The sequence below is a fragment of the Paralichthys olivaceus genome, chromosome 5, assembly GCF_024713975.1.
Source record: "Paralichthys olivaceus isolate ysfri-2021 chromosome 5, ASM2471397v2, whole genome shotgun sequence".
In the NCBI taxonomy this organism is placed as follows: domain Eukaryota; kingdom Metazoa; phylum Chordata; class Actinopteri; order Pleuronectiformes; family Paralichthyidae; genus Paralichthys; species Paralichthys olivaceus.
In genome coordinates, this window is record NC_091097.1 from 10,470,113 (window position 1) to 10,488,177 (window position 18,065).

At 42.7% G+C, this 18,065-nt stretch overlaps 1 protein-coding gene across 1 annotated transcript in view; it reads right to left on the reverse strand.

Moving 5' to 3' along the window:
- pde4a (phosphodiesterase 4A, cAMP-specific) overlaps positions 1 to 7,539 on the reverse strand; it is a 40,201-nt gene extending 32,662 nt beyond the window's left edge. The window contains exon 1 of the mRNA XM_020094602.2: positions 6,310 to 7,539. Coding sequence (XP_019950161.1) covers positions 6,310 to 6,605 — 296 coding nt within the window. The 5' untranslated portion in view covers positions 6,606 to 7,539. The remainder of the gene's footprint in view (positions 1 to 6,309) is intronic.
- Between the last annotated feature and the right edge of the window lie 10,526 nt (positions 7,540 to 18,065).

An 18,065-nucleotide genomic window follows, 5' to 3' on the forward strand; every position in this document is an offset into this window, starting at 1 on the left:
ACAGTGCAGGATAAAGAAGTGTTTGACGAGGTAAGTGGGTATTCAAGCCATCTGTCCCTCTTCGTTAAATAGGACTGACACTCTTTCACCATCATCCACTGAAGCTGATGCTCTGCCAGTAAATTTGGGCAAGAATGCTGTCCCAGGGCGGGAGGTCTGGAAGTGATACCTCAGATGAGACGTTGGCATCAGCAGTCAGCTGAGCGAGCAGGCGCTCTTCATCTGTGTCTGTCCGTGCCAAGTGCGGTCTCCAGGTGCGCTCCCTCATCCTTTTCAGCTCTGATTTGTTGTGAGTTCTTGATTTGCACTAGACTCTCTGTGCGCTCCCCTGGCGCACCTCACATTAGTCTGACACGGCGCTCTGTTCGACAGGTGTATGCCATTTGTTCTTTCTGCTCCACTGTGTGTGTGTGTGTGTGTGTGTGTATGTGTGCTGCACTTACACACAGCTGAAGAGGGTCTGTCGGCCTCAGTCACTTCAGACTGATGTGCACTAAGACAGCAGCCTAAAGCACATTTCAGCAGGCTCGTCCCCTCTGTGGCGTCACTCTGTGCCACAGCATCAGAGACTGCTGTTTCTGAATTGTGGTGGTCTGTCTCACTTACTGGGAGGCAACACAATATGCTCATTCACATGTTTGTCTTGTGAGGAAATCTAAGACAGAACCTAGAAGCGTGTTCTCTCTCTGGGAGGTGAGAAACTCCCTCTCATTTTGATATTCAATATGCAGCACATTTTGACATCTCAGCACTGAAGACTTGGTTTGAAGTGGTTGATTTGATTACGCTAAAAAGGTATTTTCCCTTTACTTCCTCTAAGAGCCTATGGGCTTAAAGAATAAATTACTATTTCTGCTACTAAGAAGCTTTATTTTTTGTGTCAGATGAAAAATAAATCCAAGGAAGGGTTCGCTCTGAATTCACACAGGGTGGTTTTTAGTGCATATTTTCATCTCACAGCGTAATTATTAACAGTTTTGGCTTCAAATAGACTGATCTTTGATGTGCACGTCTGCTGGAACTCACTCTTTAACAGGAGCTAATTGTTTTGTCATATGATGGCGTCTTTGTCTGACGCTCAAACATTTATAAATCAGAATTGAAATACCTTCAAGCAGGAGGCTACATGAAGCTTCCATACAGAATTTAGTGGGTAGTTTGGTCCACCACTGTGCATATGAAGGTTTTGAGATTCAGATCTGGCTTTGAGGGTGAGGAGGGGGGTGACTTTGCGAGCAGCTGATGATCTTGGTGGACAAGAGAAGGAGAGTGGGATGAAATGATAAATTCACAACATAGACGCTGTGTGCCTAATGCCAATGTAAGCATGAACAAGCCTATCAGAGAGAATCTAGCAAGCTACGGGGAACCGGCGAAGACACAATGGAGCGACACAACTGAGAGCAGAAACAGAGATGGAATCGATACTCCCCCATTTACAGCGGGGTGAAATGAATAACAGGGAGGATAGAGGATCAAAATGAGAGCAATGCAGTGATCAGAGTCTATTTTATTTGAACAAAAGAGTGAGACAAACAATATTACTACATAGGAAATGGCCAGCATGAAGCTTATCATAATCAAAATGGACGTCTTGACCCATACTGTTTCCTTCCACCAAGGTTTGGGGTAATCCATCCAGCAGTTTTTGTGTAATCTTGCTATTTGAAAAAACATAACTAGTGTATAACCACTTAAAGAATTCAGTGTAAGAATTGATTAAAATGCAAAGATGTCAAGGTCGACTCAAACTAACTGTGAGAGACGCGGTTACCAGTGTCCTAAGAGTCTGAGGAGCCAGGAGCCTGCACTCTCTGAGACAAGGTGATGAGTGGAGAGCGGACAAAAGAAGGGCCTTGGATGAGAGCTGTCTCCCTTCACTCGGAGTGAGCAACCTGTTCGGTGTCATCGCTAACTGATCTCCAAGGATGGGTGTCTCTGGGATCTGCCTGAGCCAACCTAAAAGTGAGCACCGTGCCAGTACACGGACTGCCTCCAGACACTAATTAGCGCAGAGAGTAGCGGGGAAAGCACAGTGTATTCACAGAGGAGCGCAATCTGTAGCTTAAACAGATGGTTCCACAGCACAAACTAGATAAGTGGTCTATTACTTAACGCTATTAAAACACATTTGTCGAGATAATTCCTGAATACTCTCCGCATGAGACTTTGTTGTTTCTGGAGTGTGGGAATGTGTAGATGTATGATCAACAAAAAATACTGCTGTTGTGCTAATTAGTTGGAGCTGTACCTCATTATGAACTAAATTATTGTGGCAACCGGCTAGTCAAGCAGGAGTAGGAGCAGCTCCGGTGACGAATCAACTCTGGATTCGAGTTTGAAGAGGAGGGGGGCCGAAAAAAGTGTAAAGAATGGATGAAGTGGTGGGTGAGGGAGGGAGGTCGGCTTGGGTAAGAAATTGTTGCAGAGGACTGAACAGGAAACCGACTCTGAATGTGTGGGCTTCAACTCGGTGGACGCCAGTTCAAAGGCAGAGCTGCATTAACATTCACTTTTTCACTTTAAGAACACACGAGCCGTAATGCACGTCCAGCCAGATCTGCCGCACACCGGCAACTTATACAGTCGAGACCATCAAGTGGCTGCGAGCGTCTCCTTTTTTGGGTAAATTAAATCTATTCCACAAATGCACTCAACAAGTAACCATGGCAACAGAATTGCAAGAAGAGCTGTTCAGTGTCACTCATTCATTTTCGTGCTGGAACTTCCCAGACCGTTATTGGCCTTGGGACCTGATGACTGATTCACTCGTAGTAGCATGACCAAAAGACGGTCGCAAAAAAGGCAGCGGGGGTGGGAAGAGGAGGCAGGCTGACACTGTTAGGAGTGGGGGCTGTTTATAAGACGAAGACAAAAATAGACAAGCAAGCACAGTTGCAGACATTGATTCTCCAAACAATTACCCAAAACACAATTAACACAGAGAATCCCCCTTGTACACCATCCATCCTGAGATCTGTGACTGTAGGGACGGGCTCCATTTTCAGAGGCAACTTGTATTGATTACAGTAACACACACAATCTGCTTTTTCCTCTCAACCTTGTCCGAAGCAATTTCAGCAGGAGCTCTCAGGCTGATTGATCATTGAAAACCTCCAGATGAGGTGTGGACCAACTCCTCAGTGATTGAACGGCCTTTGAAACATTAAGGTCATTCGCCAGGTCATTCAGTTTCCAACCAATCACATACCAATTACTTTGTCCAAGTCGAGTCAGTTTACGTTACTTAGCCATAAAAAAAAATATCTTGCAGCATTTGTCATTATAATGACAAATAAATGTTGTTTTACAAGGCTAAAAATTTTGAAAATGTATATTATTCAAAAACCAGCATATCAGAATGTTAGGCTAATATTTCTTGAGTAACTTGGTCTCCAATCTCTGATGAGAAATAAGCCACTGGGGGCACCGACCAATATTTTGGGGTTTTCCAGTGTAGACAGTGGCTCCGAGACTCCATCTTTGTTCGCCATAGACTGTAATCACACAAGTCATGTTTCTCCACACAAAACACAAACAGTGTTACTTTTTGTAGGTTTGTTAGTTCCAGTCAACATTTTGGATAACATCTATTAACAGCTATCTGTGTATCAATGCAGATAAATCAAATATCCGATAGTTGATGAATCTCAGTCACTGTGTTCCACCTGTTTACCTGCAGGTAGCCAAACCCTACTCAGACTGACCTGCTGATTGGTCAAACTAGAAATGCAGACCAGAAGGCTTCCAGCCCTGAAATCAGACTCTGCATATTCACATGCATAATCTGTTTACTTCCTACCAAGAATATTGTCATTATACACAGGATTTCTATAGCCTGTGTTTTGACATATTTATGAATTTGAGAAAATACATTCCCTGTGAGTGCATGTACATAAAAGCATTTATAGCAGCAGTGAGAGGAGGCGTCATTGGAGCCGCTTTCCTCAGGCTGGAATCAATTTGAGTTAGCCCTAAGCTAAAGAAACAGAGCTGCTGGATCCACATAGATGTTCATGAAGCCTGATAAATCCAACAAGGGGTTGAGACCTCCAACTCAACTCATTCCGAATGCATTCTGCTTTTCGGACATAAGCAGAAATAGGCTTATGTCAGAACACACAATCGCTTAGATATGTGAAAAGGACGAAAATAATAACAACACAACGGAAATCCTCCTGGCCTCCCACTGACATGAGAACAGATGAAACAAGGCCTACATTGCAATCCATTCGGGCTCCGGGTCAGACACTAACCTGTGCACAGCCCACCCATAAACACCTCCACACACACACACACACACACACACACACACACACACACACAGCACCCCCACACCCCCACACAATGTGCTCGCTGCATTTCACCACAACTCATGACACAACATTCATCTACCGGCCTCCATTCCTCCACGCACCCTCCTTCATGTTCAGTGTGTGGCACAAACACCCACAGATCGCATACATCACCTCAGCGATGTGCTAAGGCGCACACACACACACACACACACACACACACACACACACACACACACACACACACACACACAGGCACACACACACACACACACACACACACACACACACACACACACACACAGTTCGAGCCAGCTTGGTGTGCTCTCAGAACTGGGCTTGTCGGAATCAAATTACCTCTCTCTCCCCCTCTCTCTCCCCCTCTCTCTTTCTCCCTCTCTGCCCTCTCATGGTTTTGCCGCCCACAGAAGGAGAAGGCCAGGCAGAGTCAGTCCCAATGCACTAAAGATTCGGGCTGCCTCAGTTTGTGTGTGTGTGTGTGTGTGTGTGTGTCCTGGGGACTAAAATACAACTCAGCCCTTCCTACAGTCAGCTGGAGTTGGCCCTTCTCCCAGGGACCTGCCAGGAAGGCCGTCTGTGGCATTGAAAAAAAAAAAAAAAAAAAAAAAAAGAAGAAATATAGACAACAAATCACAACAGTAGAGAAAATAAACAGGACTCAGACAATCCTCACAAGACCCACCACACTCTCATTGATGTGTTATTAGTCGATTAATCCTGTTCCATCTGGGATTCACAGTGAGAAGAGTCGGAAGAAATCCAACATGAAAAATAACTCCTCTAGTTGCAGGAACATCTGGGGTTTTCAGGCCACAGAGGACAGAGTGGAAGAGGGAGCAAATGGGAGACATGCATTTACAGACTTATAGCTTTCTCTCAAGAAACAGGGATACCCCCTTTTTTATGAAGTCACATAATCAACCAACCTAAATCCATCCCATGTTGAACAGGTTTGACTTCTAAGATAATAAAGAAAGAAGCTTGTTGATGAGAATAACAAAAGAATCCAGGTGCTGTATCCAGTGTCTTGTTAAGAGGATAAATGGAGCAGTAAGGACAAAGTAATCATATCAGAATTTTACTGTTCCATGACTCACTTAATTAAATGCCTTTAATCTAATCTGCTTGATTAACATGCTTGGTGTAATTTAATTTAAGTGCTGGCCGAGTTGATATAGCTGGTGGGGCTTCGGTATCGTGTAATTCTGCCTTGTTTGTCTCCAGTGTCTGTCAACGTCCTCATTGTGAGGTGATTTTTTTTCTTTTCTTTTACTGTCAAGGCCTATCTGATCAGAGAGCAGCCAATTCGATGCTGAGAGCATCAGTATGACAGGGGCCTGCCACACAAGTCCAGGATACACTTTATAACTTTGTCACATCTCATTTATGGCACAGAGTCCAAATCAAACTCCACTTCATTCTCCACACCTGAGGGGGGGTCAGAGGTCAGCATCAGCTACTCTTGGAGTTGTTTACTTTAAAAGGACTCGTCATTAAGATTCAACCCAGTGGCCTAAACAGGGGGCCCAGACCTCCCTGTGCAAACAAACTGATAATGGCCTGGGCTGGAGTGCGCACGGTGGCAGTATCTCAGTGGCGCACGCATGAACGCACCCACTAGACCTTTGGTGCCATTAAAGCGACAGCGCCTCGTGTCTCTTATCAACTAGCATGTAACATGTGCACCCTCCCAAAACTGTTACTGCTGTTTACAGATGCGGCTCCTGCGTCTCGAGTGGGCGGCCTGGTTTGCGCTCCGTGCCCATCTGACACAGTCTCTCCTCTCCAAAGACGCATAACGCATCAGCGCCGAAAACCCACGCGTCCCGCCTCCCGGTAGAAAGCGCTTCATATCAGTTAACCCTTAAGGCACACTGCGTTATCACGCGCCCATTAAAATGCACCCCCTCCCCCCGGTTTACGCATATGCCTTGTGGGCTGTCAGAGGCTATTATTGGGATGTTTGGAAAGCACACACTCCGCTCTTGCCTACCGTTTGTTCCCGACGCAATTTCCGATGGATGTGTTTGTGGTCCCGTGGAAAGAGGATGGCCAGGACATCCGAGACTTTTTCAGCCCCGGTCGGTCGCTCGTATCCACGGCGTCAGAGCGCTCCATGTGCCGGTGGTGGTGCCGGTCGGTGTCGGAGTAACCCCGGTGCTTGATTTTGATCGGGGTGCGGGGCTGTCTCCAGAGATGCTGCGGAGGCTTCAGAGTCGCCTGTCCTTCCCGGGGAACCGGGAGCGACAGGGACAGGCTCTTCTTCGAGCATGGTGGTGGTTCCATCATAGTGCAAAACCCACACACACAAAAAAATCTAAGATCAATACCCTCTTAACTTATTGATTAGATAATATGGCTGTATTCGCTTATTTCAAGCACAGAACGTCTCATGTCCCTCTCTGCCACTTGATCTCTGAGAGAGAACAGATCAAAGTGACCAAGTCCAGCACAGCCCAGATGTGAATCTTGTTTTGTGAAGAACATCAAAAACTGTCACAGTGGTTTTCATGACGGGTCATCCAAAAACCAGTCATCTCATTGTTTCCTGCGGTCATCAGCTTTAATTCAGCCCAGAATCCCAGAAGCTGTGCCGTGATCCTCACCAGTCCTGCGGGCTCCTGGTGATGAGACGCCGGTCCTGCTGCTTCTCCTGAAGTTTGACGCTTCGTCGCCCATGGCGCACAACGCAGATGACTGTATTTATCTCATAGGATTTATTGCTTTTTATCAGCCACTTATTGCAGAGGCGCACAGATCGCCGGCGCTGGCTTTTTCTCCCTCTCTGGTATTATTATTGTTATTATTATTGTTATTGCTGCCTCTTTGTCTCTTAGCTGTGCTCAAAATTACAAGCAATTTCCATAAAAAGTACTCAATCTGTCACGGTTCATGTGGAGCCACACGGCGCCTCCGTGCGCGCACACCCCGCTGAAGTCTCCAGTAATTCCTCCATGGAGATGTTGGCTCCAGCGAATCCAGAAAGATGTTAAACTGGACTCAAGGTGCGTCCTCCTTAAATAGACTCATCCTTCCTTCAGGAAAAGAGAAGAATGGTTGGGGAAAAAACGCACGCGATCCTTTGTCTTTTTCGATCCAGGTTTGGATTTTGTCAGAATGCATCATAAAAAGACACAAACTGATAATTGCGGAGATCTTGATCCGTGTGGGCCATTATCTCTCCATCCTCCCCATCCTCATATTTGCTGGAGTTCGACGACAAACATTGGCTTCACCACCACCTCTCCCTCCCTCCCTCCTTTTCTCTCTCTCTCTCCTTTTCTCTCTCTCTCTTTCTCTCCCTCCCTCCCTCCCTCTCTCTCTCTCTCCAAGTCCAGTCTATCTATATGGTGGTTGGGTGGTAGTCCTCCCCAGTAATTTGTCAGCGCACTGGAGCCTTTTGAAATGTTGTTGCCCTGTCCATGCGTATCACTGCGCATTTTCTTCTTTGACAGAACACAAAAACAATACATTTCTTATATAGTGTTAGCTGCAGGCCGGAAGCACGACACACATATGACACAACATGCCACCCTTCTTCATTTGACCTTTTTGTGGCTGAAAATTGCCACTTTTCACTTTTCCCTTAAGGAAGCCTGAGAGGTGCATTTCCATGTGAGTGACAAACCCCTCCAAAGCTTCCCCAGTGTTCCTGCACCCATGCAGTCATTTCTTTTGTTTAATATGAGGAACAAAACCTTATATATATCCTGTTGCTCTGGGAGCTGGAACAGGAGGAATCACATAGTTGGGTTAAAGGTCTCTCTCCCTCCAGGACCACCACTGCTAATGCTACTTTCTACACTTCAGATGAAATAATGTGACTATAGAGAAATTCATGACAAGGTGCTGTGACCTCTGTCAGTCTGAGAGCCGGTTATACCTCAGTCAAGAGGCTCATTTTACATAATGTAAAATCAGATTTCACTTTTGATCTGCTGGTGCACTGCAAAAATGAAAAGGTTAGGACAACTCAACATTTCCAGACAGCTTACTGCACTATCCATCCACCCATCCATCCATCCATCATCTACTTATTCTATAGGGTCAAGGAGGGAGCTGGAGCCAAGCAACAGGTTCAGGTACACCCTGAACAGGTCGCCAGTCCATCAGAGGGATGAGAACATACAGAGATAAACTATAATCTCACATTCAATCAATTTAGAGTCCCCAATTAACCTAACCCTATCTGCATGACTATAGGAAGAACAAGCGAACTCCAAACAGACCCTGGAGGAACAGGAACCAGGATTCAAACCTTCTCGCTTCTGGCCAACACTGAGGAAACAGCATGCCCCAACCTCCTAAATTTCATTCAAGAAAATCATCCAAAGTGCAACTAATTATCTTTTGTGATCATTTATCTTTCATGATTATAACAACGCAACATTTGAATAATAAATACTAAGAATTGTGTCACTGCTTAGCAGATTTGAGGATTTTCCATATGTCTCTCAATATTATACATTTTTAAATGTGTGATTACTGCAAAGCCTGAATTTCTAACTTACATCCGACCAAAACTTAGCATATGGACACAAACCCCTGCAGAAATTATCAGAAGGCACCATTTTTAACTTGGTCAAAACTTACAATGTAGTTTTTTTGCCACTGTGAATTAAGTATTGAGGGCAACTTTACAAATACAACTCGATAAAGTTAGTTGTAGCAAATACTGTTTGTTTACGAAGCCTTCAAATATCATTTTTTTTGGTGCTCTGTTTTTACAGTGTAGGTAACTATTTATTTCGGTTTTGCAGGTGCTGCTGGGTTGAGTAGGAGGAGAAGAAAGATGCTAAAATTTCAAAGGATCACACTGTTCATCTTCCTCCTAGTTTCAGCTGTACTTCAAATACAGTATATTAGTGACTGAGATTCGTAACACCTTCATGGCAGCCATTTTTTTTTATTTAGATGGATGTCGACCACACCATGTGACAAATGGCGAAGAAAGGTGTATTAATCTCATCTTTTATGCGATTAAATTTGACTGTTTGTTGACGCTTTCCACAATTACAGTTTATCTTTTTGGCTGTTAGTTTTTCACAGAATTTAAATACCATCCAGCCGAGTCGGAGCTGTCTGTGTTTCCTTGCTGTTTTAATTAAGCTCGTTCGTGACTGTAAGAGTCAAACTGTAATCAAGGTGCAGCTGCGGTCTAGACAGTGTTTAGTGGCATTAAGGTGTTTGCGGATGCGGCAACCTTTTTATCTGCATTGCAGCGGAGGGTGTTGGGGAATTTGTGACTTAATGCGCCTTTTATCATGCCTGACCAATGTTTGTGTTTCACAGGCGGCTGACCCGAGAGCTCATAAGGCATCAGGAAGGAATGTTTTAACTGAGGAGGTTTTTATGTTCAGTGTGAGGCCATCATGTCCCTGGCACCAGGATAAAAAAGAAGAAAAGAACTGTCTCTGTCGACAGATGTGTTTTATAATAAACTCGTATATCGCTGCCAGTTGAATTTAGCAGGATTTTAATAACTTTTAAAGCTCAGCACGGTCTGGGTCCAAATTTTATTATGGAGCTACTTAACCCCTATGCTCCAAGTCATAATCTAAGATCTTCCAACCAACACTTCCAAGAAGTTCCATAGCTACATTCACATAACTACGTTTTTGTTTAAAAACACATCACCTCTGCCTGTGTCAAGATTGGAAATGCTGCTGGCCCAGTTTTAGTTTGATATTAAACAAATAAGTATGGATGTAGACGAAGACAAGGCTGGTAACTAAGGGGTATTGGGCTTTTGTCATCAGGGCCCCGAAACGCAGTTGTTTTCTTCCCATGTATTCTGTAAAATACTTTTGTAACCTTGTTTAGACGAGTGCTAAAGAAATAAAGCTTTATTATTCTTTTATTTTATCCACAGATTAACAGCACCACTGTAAGGGCCACCTAGAGGATGAGCTAGAAGAAGCTTTGCAGCTGAATGTGACTTAGCTGTGATGAGTGTGAACGTGCGCACATCTGTTTCTCTCCTGAATCATTGCCCCAATTTTGGATGAGCAGTAAAGGCTCCCCAAAAGCACTTCAGAATAAATGCTCAAGAAAGAGGTTAAGTTAGTTAAGATTATTAGTGCACCAGAGAGGTGATAAATATAAAGGATAGTGTGGAAATACTGCAATGCATCATGTTCTGGAACACAGCGTGAACCTAAAAAAAAAACCTTCAGGGAGGACGTCATAGTTAAGACACTGCTGTCAAGCATCAAGAGCGGTTAACATCAGCTGAGGTGGTTGAGGCTCTAAGAAAAAATGCCTCTCAGCCATTTCCTATTTGTGACACAGCCCACCAGGAAGCACCATGCTGGCTGAACTCATTACAGCCTCAAATGACTTGGAAGTGCCTTCAGATTCCCAGAGAAAAGCTGGGGGAGGCTGCTGGGAAACAAGTCATCTGAGCCGCTGCTCTGCTTGTTGCTCTCCAGCGACCTCGACGCATGAGGAGCTAAAAAAAATAGGCAGATTGATGTTTGGATGTAGTGTAATCTTCGGAAAGACGCTGCTACTCTTCTTCCACTGCCAGCACCTTGAGCGCTCTCAGGAGTGATGCTCTGAATAACACAAGCTGTGGCACTGAAAGTTGAAAATTGCTGAATGGAACAACTTTATGATAAAGTGTGCTCAGATGCGCCAAAACAATTTATAGACACATATATTATAAGGGCTGGATTTGCACCAAGGGATATGCACGGAGAATGACGCCAAACAAGGAAGGTGTCAAACAAAGATGTGCTCCATAACGCAACTGCTTCTGTCCCGCCCACTGGCTCCATCCAATGCTGACTGGCTGAACTACAGCTCCAACCTCACACCACCGGCCAGTCCAGCTTATTAGCTGGAGGCCAACAGAGACAAATGGATGCCGCCTGTCATATGTGTGCAGCACTGTAGTGGGAGAAAAACTGTGGCGCCACTAAGAATTAACTAAAAGTCCAATTTCTCCGTGGGGTCCAATGAAAGAGTTTCCTCATTTCTCCCCAGTGGGGGTGCCTCTAGCAGTCTCATAGATTGAAACAGAAGGGAAGTATGTGACTAGAAAAGAAATGGAGGGCATTTCCTGGAACTTCCCGTTAGCAGAAATGAATCATAATAATAAAAAGAAAAATCACATTTTCTACCTCTTCCCTGAGAAGTCGTTAAAATTCCCTGTGCTCTGACATAAATCAACATTAGTACCTTTATGCAAACCTTTGCATATCTTGTGGTTTTTGGAAAAACAAGTGTATAAACCATAAAGAGATATTTGGTCCAAACCACTAAACCAACAATTTCACAGCCTCTCAGGGCAGTCGGAGTAGTTACAGCCTTTTAGTCTGGTTTCTATCTCGACTCTAATTACTGGCTTTAGAAATAGACTGACGCTCCTTGTTTCCTTCCCTCTCGTCCACATGCTTGTTCGCTCTTTTTATTTTCTGTCTCAGCCTCGATTAAATTGCTTTTTTATTCCTCGTGTCCGGCTGTCTTTCTGGATTTGACCAAGCAGGACGGAAAGATAAACAAGCAGCCGTTGCATTTTCTGTGTGATGTGGAGAAATATTGCCTCGAGCTATGATTTTAAAATTCAAGCCGATGGACTGCTAAATAAAAAGATAGGACAGCAACAAGGTTCATATGGCTTCGAGATATTAAACACATACAAGACAATAATTTGATGACAGCGATTCAAGTGATAAAAATATAGATGACGTGAGACTAAATATTGATACGGCATTTGTCAAAAAGAACACACTATTTGTCCCTTTAGTCACAAGCCATACTTTATAAATTTAACAATGCTTTTTAATTGTTTGTTTAAACCATAACTCCTAAAATGGCAGCCAGCAGACACATACTATCTCATATTTGGTGGCTTTTGGCATTTTGTTAGGGTACAGTCCACATATCATCATATTCATTAAAAAGTATAAAGGTTGGTTACTGTTTACTGGGTCCGTTTTTCATTAGTTCATCTCTATTTATTTGGTGCTCACCTTTGCCGCCATGTGTTGCACAAACTAAAGGATTAACTAGCCCAGAAGTGGCCCAACACTTCCTGTATTTACACCATTGTTGACATCATCAGTGATGTCACTGGGAGCAACCATTTTTGAGGGGAGGTTGAGTAGGTTTTGTCATTATTACTTGCTTTGTTTTGGTGTTTAGAGTTTCAATTAAGTCGCCAAATGTAAGCTTGGGTAAAGATGTCAGCTAAAACATTTTAAAAGTTGGTCATGATAGATGACTCTCACCTGCCTTTTTCCAGGAGAGGTGCGGCTAGCGAAGATGGTTTAGTCTAGATCGGCTTTAGGGGCATTTTGATTTCTTCTTCGGTTAGATATTGTTATCTATCGTTTTATGATTGTCTTCTAATATATCAATTATCGCAGGTTTTGTATTGTGCATTGTATGAGTTACCCAGTGATTCTCACCCCTATATATAGATATAGATATAGATATAGATATTATGTGGGAGAGTTGAATCAAATGTGGTCAGATCTAAGTTTTAATTTATTGCATAGCTACATTAAATATCCAAGAGACAAAGTGAACATGTTGTCTTTGTCCCCGGTTGTTCAATATCATCATCATCATCATCATCATCATCATCATCATCATCATCATCATCATCATCATCACCAGATCTTAAATTAAATACCAAGGTAGTCTGCTTCATCCTGGTTCTGGGCAGGGACCAAGAATTCCCATCTCAAGGACTTACAAGTTATTCAAACACACATTCTGCTGCTTTCCACAAAACTCAAAGTGATTTAAAATAAATTAGATAGTGAGCCGTGGCCTTTAGAGAAAAACAACAGCATTATAAAGTGGAGCTGAGCTGCAGAACCCTGGCGAAGGTACAGAAGCTTTGCAGTGTAGTTCAGACTCAGAGAAGCATTGATCATTTGTGTGTGTGTGTTTAAAAGCCAGGGCAGGCCTAAATTTAGAGGTGTTTTTCCATCTGAATAAAAAAGCTCAGTTGAATATTTTATGGTTGTTTTGACTTGTTGCACGTATTTATTTTTTAAAAAGATAAATATGAATTATATTTATCTCAGTCAGAGAATCTCAATGTTGATGTGTACATCTGATGTGTGTCTAAAGCACACAATCCTGTCTCGTTGAGCACATGAGAAACTTGACCTGTGCGTCTCTGTAAAGCAGAAATCTCAGGAACTGAATCACGCAGCAGGATTCACATGTCAGCTCTTACATTTGCACATAATTTACAACCTACTGGGTTTAAAATGAGGAATATATTCTACCATTGACCCTGAAACATGGCAACTGGCTGACATATGCTTTGCCTCAGATGTTCGTTAGTATGGTTATATGTCATTTACCTAGTTTATAATTTAAACACCATCGTTAGTGAACATTGGAGCCTGTTAACCTTTTCGATAAATAACCCAAATTAGAATGATGAATCTGTATATATATATAGAGTATAATATGTTTAATGATATGAGGTCTAGTGTTTTTCTTTTCTTATTTTTTGTCTCTGCTACAACACAGAATAAATCTGCAATTGAATTTTCTCTCAGGGAAGCTGTGCTAGTGCATTCATGACTGTCTCCTTGAGAGAAGGTTGTCAGGTCCTTAGAAAATGAACAGGAAAAATAAAATCAGCTAAAGTTGCCTGTAGCTGGATGCAGCAAGAATATGTTGAAATATCTGTATTTTCCTATTTGAAGCTGATGAAACAATGAAATAAGAGTGTTGTATTCAAAAGGCTGTTTTGGTTCAGAAGAAGTTCAGAAAAACCCTAAATGAGCGACTGCAGGCTGTTTATTAGAATCACAGATTAGAGAATTGTTTCTCTGGGAAACACCTCGGCTTTTGAACCAAAAAAATAAATGCATTTCAGGATTTCATCTCTGAAGTTCAGCACAGTTATATGTGAAGTTGTTCCGTAGCGTTGTCATAATGCAAATGAGCACACAAAGACCAGAGGGGTGCTTTTCTTATTTCCTCTATGTTAACAAGACAAACTTGCATGCTTTCATTTCATCTCAAAACCTTGACCAAGTTTGAAGTAAAATATGCCCACACAGAGTATTCAACTTTTATAAACCGACCAGGCAGTTGGTCACATGACCTTCGTCTGCACAAAAACTTTCACAAAAAGAATGTGAAAGATAGAAAAGAACAAAAACCACTCAGAGCATGGGAATGTGAGCTAGGTGATATTCAACTGTGGAATGCAAACATATTTGTATCCCACTTCCTGTGCAGGAAATTTCAAATACTTCAGTAACATCATCCGCAGCATACAGCTGTACTAATATTTGAGTAAAACATGACACTGAAAGGGAAACGAAATGTTCATAATTCCCCACATACACACACACAGAAAAATGCAATGAATGCAATGAAAGTATGAAGTGGATGAAGAAATGAACGACCGCGGCGCCTACCGGATTGCTCCTTTGTGGTGTGTGAACAAAATGCTCCCTCTGCCTGAAACAGATGCACAATTCATTTAGAGAGAATCTGATTTATTTTGACCAACCTCACCAAACTGCTCCCCATGTCACACATTCATATTGTGGGGAATAATTGAAATGCCAAGCAGTCTTACTTACTGAGTGCAGTATATGCGGATGAGATGGTGCAGTAGCTTGTAGTGTGTATAATGTGTTTATTGGAGAGTGTGTGCATATATAAAGCAATTTAACTTGTGAAGAATTTCCTCATTACAGTTAACTACCAATCACAAAAGGCAGTGAACTCTGTTGTGTCCAGCAGAAGGAAAATCAGCGGCCTGTCTGGCCTCTGGTCCACATTCTGTCTACATGTTGGGCAACAGGGAATGCTGGGAAGTGAATCCATTTTCTAGTGGAGGGCCATGAAATATTAACCAATACCTCTTTCCTGACAGTGAGCAATAGTTTCGCAAGTAATGTGCCTGCATGTGTGTGTTCAAGTTTGTGTTTACACGTAGGAAAACAGAAAGTAAATGGACCACAGTAGAAGGTGGGTGTTTGTATGAGAAAGGAGGTTGTATTAGACATGTTCAGACGTGACGGAGCTGCAGTAATATTTAACAGTGCTTCAACAGGCTATCAGGTCGTTTATATTAAGTGTTAAAAGGATTCTTGAAATAACTTTTTCTTTTTCTGTGGAGGTGCTGCTGTGGGGGTGGACTGTCCTCCTGTCCGTGCTCTGTGCACAAAGACTCACAGACTGAATCAAAGCCAGAGTAAAACTGCAGAAATCCTTCACGCATTGAACAACATGAAAAAAAGCACAACCATTCAGGAGAGACAGTGGGATGTGTTCACAAGCAGCAGAGCGAGCCACCACTTCTCACCTCATTTTCACTGAAGTATTTTCTTGCTTCTCTCTCCAAACCAATCCGATCTCCACTGACCCCGCTGATAACCACCCAGAGGAGAGCTTAGATGGGAAGGGATGTGATGTTGCATCAAGGAGTCGAGGCAGTGTTTCACTTAAGGGAAGAGCAGTGGACCAGTGAGACCTCAAATGACACGATAACTAGATTTCAGAGCTTCTAAAACTTCTGCTAATGACATTGTGGAGCCATAATGGCAACTGGAGACCGGAGTCAAGTGTCAAAACGACCGCAAGGTTATTTATGTGCTCCTGATTTGAATTTCCATTGTCACAGGCTTAAACTAAACTGACGGTGAAACATGGAACATCAGGAAAAACCATGCAAATTGTATAGGTGTATGTGCATGTACAGTATATATGGATATACGATACTGTGAATGGATATATGTGTGTGTATATATATATATATATATATGTCCTCCAGCTCGTCCTACTGCTGCATAAGGTCAGCAAATACATTTGCTCCAAATTATTGCTGTGTAATTCTTTATTGTATCTATCCCAGTCAAATAAGCACTTAACAAATGAAGGCTGAAAGGACCAATCAGTATGTTTTACAGCCACATTAATATTCCTACATTCAAATATTTAATGGTAAGCATTGTTTATGTTTTACAGCTAAACATTAAACTGCATCACAAAACATTATTAACTTGCATTTAGTCATCAAAAGACCTGTCAATGAATTTGTGGTGGTGAGAGAGTGGACTGTAAATAAAGAAAAATATGGCGTCCTCATATGAACGCTTTCATCATGCATTGATAACATCATTTGGAGCCAGAGACTGCACAGTAATAATCGGGGTGGAGCCACAGCAGTGAGGTCCTGTCAATCTCAAACACTTGAAAAAACATCTCCACCATCTTTGAGAAAGGGATTTTGATGTGTACTTTTAGTTTGCTAACACATCTGCTCTTACTTTGGAAAGTACAAACCTCTGAGTTTGTTTTCCTGTTGCACTCCATATAGGGACATCATGTACAAAGAGTAGAATGGAATAATACACTTTCCCGGATCAAAAACAGAGAGAGAGAAAATAGGTGAAGCTGAAGTCAGAGATAGATCGTTCTTGCAATACGTCGTTATTCAGCAGTGATCATGGAGGAGACAAGTGGCAGCAAAGGAGGGTTAGGCTATTCATTTGGATGACAATACAAGATGGGGGACGAGAGATAAACTTCTTGAAGAGGTGAGTTTTTTAGGAAAGATTTCAACACCACAGTGTGTATTATCATCCTTTGCTCTAAGTTTGAAACAGGTTCATCTTTCATCACTGCTGCTGTCAGTGTCTGGATTACATCTGTGTGCTGGATCGGCAGGGCTAAATGTAAAATGAGACTGCGCTGACAAGAAAGCATTTCTTCATTTCAGAAACCAAAAGTGTTATTTCAGGTCATCAGAACAATAAAGCACTGCACTGGGACACAGTGCGTTTTATCTTTATTTTGTAGTGCAACAGTGATATACAGTTACACAGGAGGATCGACTGGCAAAAGATGAAAATGAATAGCGTAACAATACCCGCAGCTTATTTCATGGGGGGATAACGGTAGGTTTTCTGGTTTGGAATTTAAATCCCTACTTTAATATAATCTTGTTTGGGTGTAGAGCTGGAGCACCATTCAAAGCCAGTGGCCTGAATGAAGCGAAATAAGGCAGAGCAGGTTTCTGCTGGGCTGCTGAGATGCTCTACTGTACTGTTATAGACTGTTTGTCACAGGGGGGAGTGGGCTGTTTCCTATGACTAATCCTGCTTTAAACGGCTCCTGTGACATACCCTATTTGCTTACACGTTGCTGCACGTACACTAAAATAGAGCCGTAATAAATCATTTCGCATGTGAATTTACAGCGTGTTTTACTTGAAGAGCCTGTATGCCTGTGATATTCAAATTTCACCAATTTCCATGCAACAGACACAGGCAGTAAAGTGTGAGGAAGCAGTTACACAGCACACACACACACACACACATATTCACTCAAAGGCATAAGAAATACAACTTTTCCTGCATCTGTGTGTTTGTAATTGTATGATGCTGCAGTGATCTGCCATCAGAGCTCCTCAGCTCTTCCTTCCTCCGTCTCTGTATTTGGGGAAAATCGCAGGTTTCAGCAGCATTCATCAGCAACTGAGCAGGGTGACTGTGTGGGCGGAAATATGAAAGGCAGAAATCTAAATGTGTCTGACACAGCGTCCGCTGAGCCGCTGCGGATCCCTCTGAGAACTCTTGGTAGACTGGCTGCAGGTATGAGAACATAATTCAGGGGTGCCTGAAGCATTACAGATAAATATAACAGGAATAAACCCAGTGGCTGTGAAAAACACATTAATATAATGTCAGCGGGCCTAATAAACAAACCTGTCATTTCTGCACATGTTCTCATTTCCATTGTCCTTTGCAGTTAAGA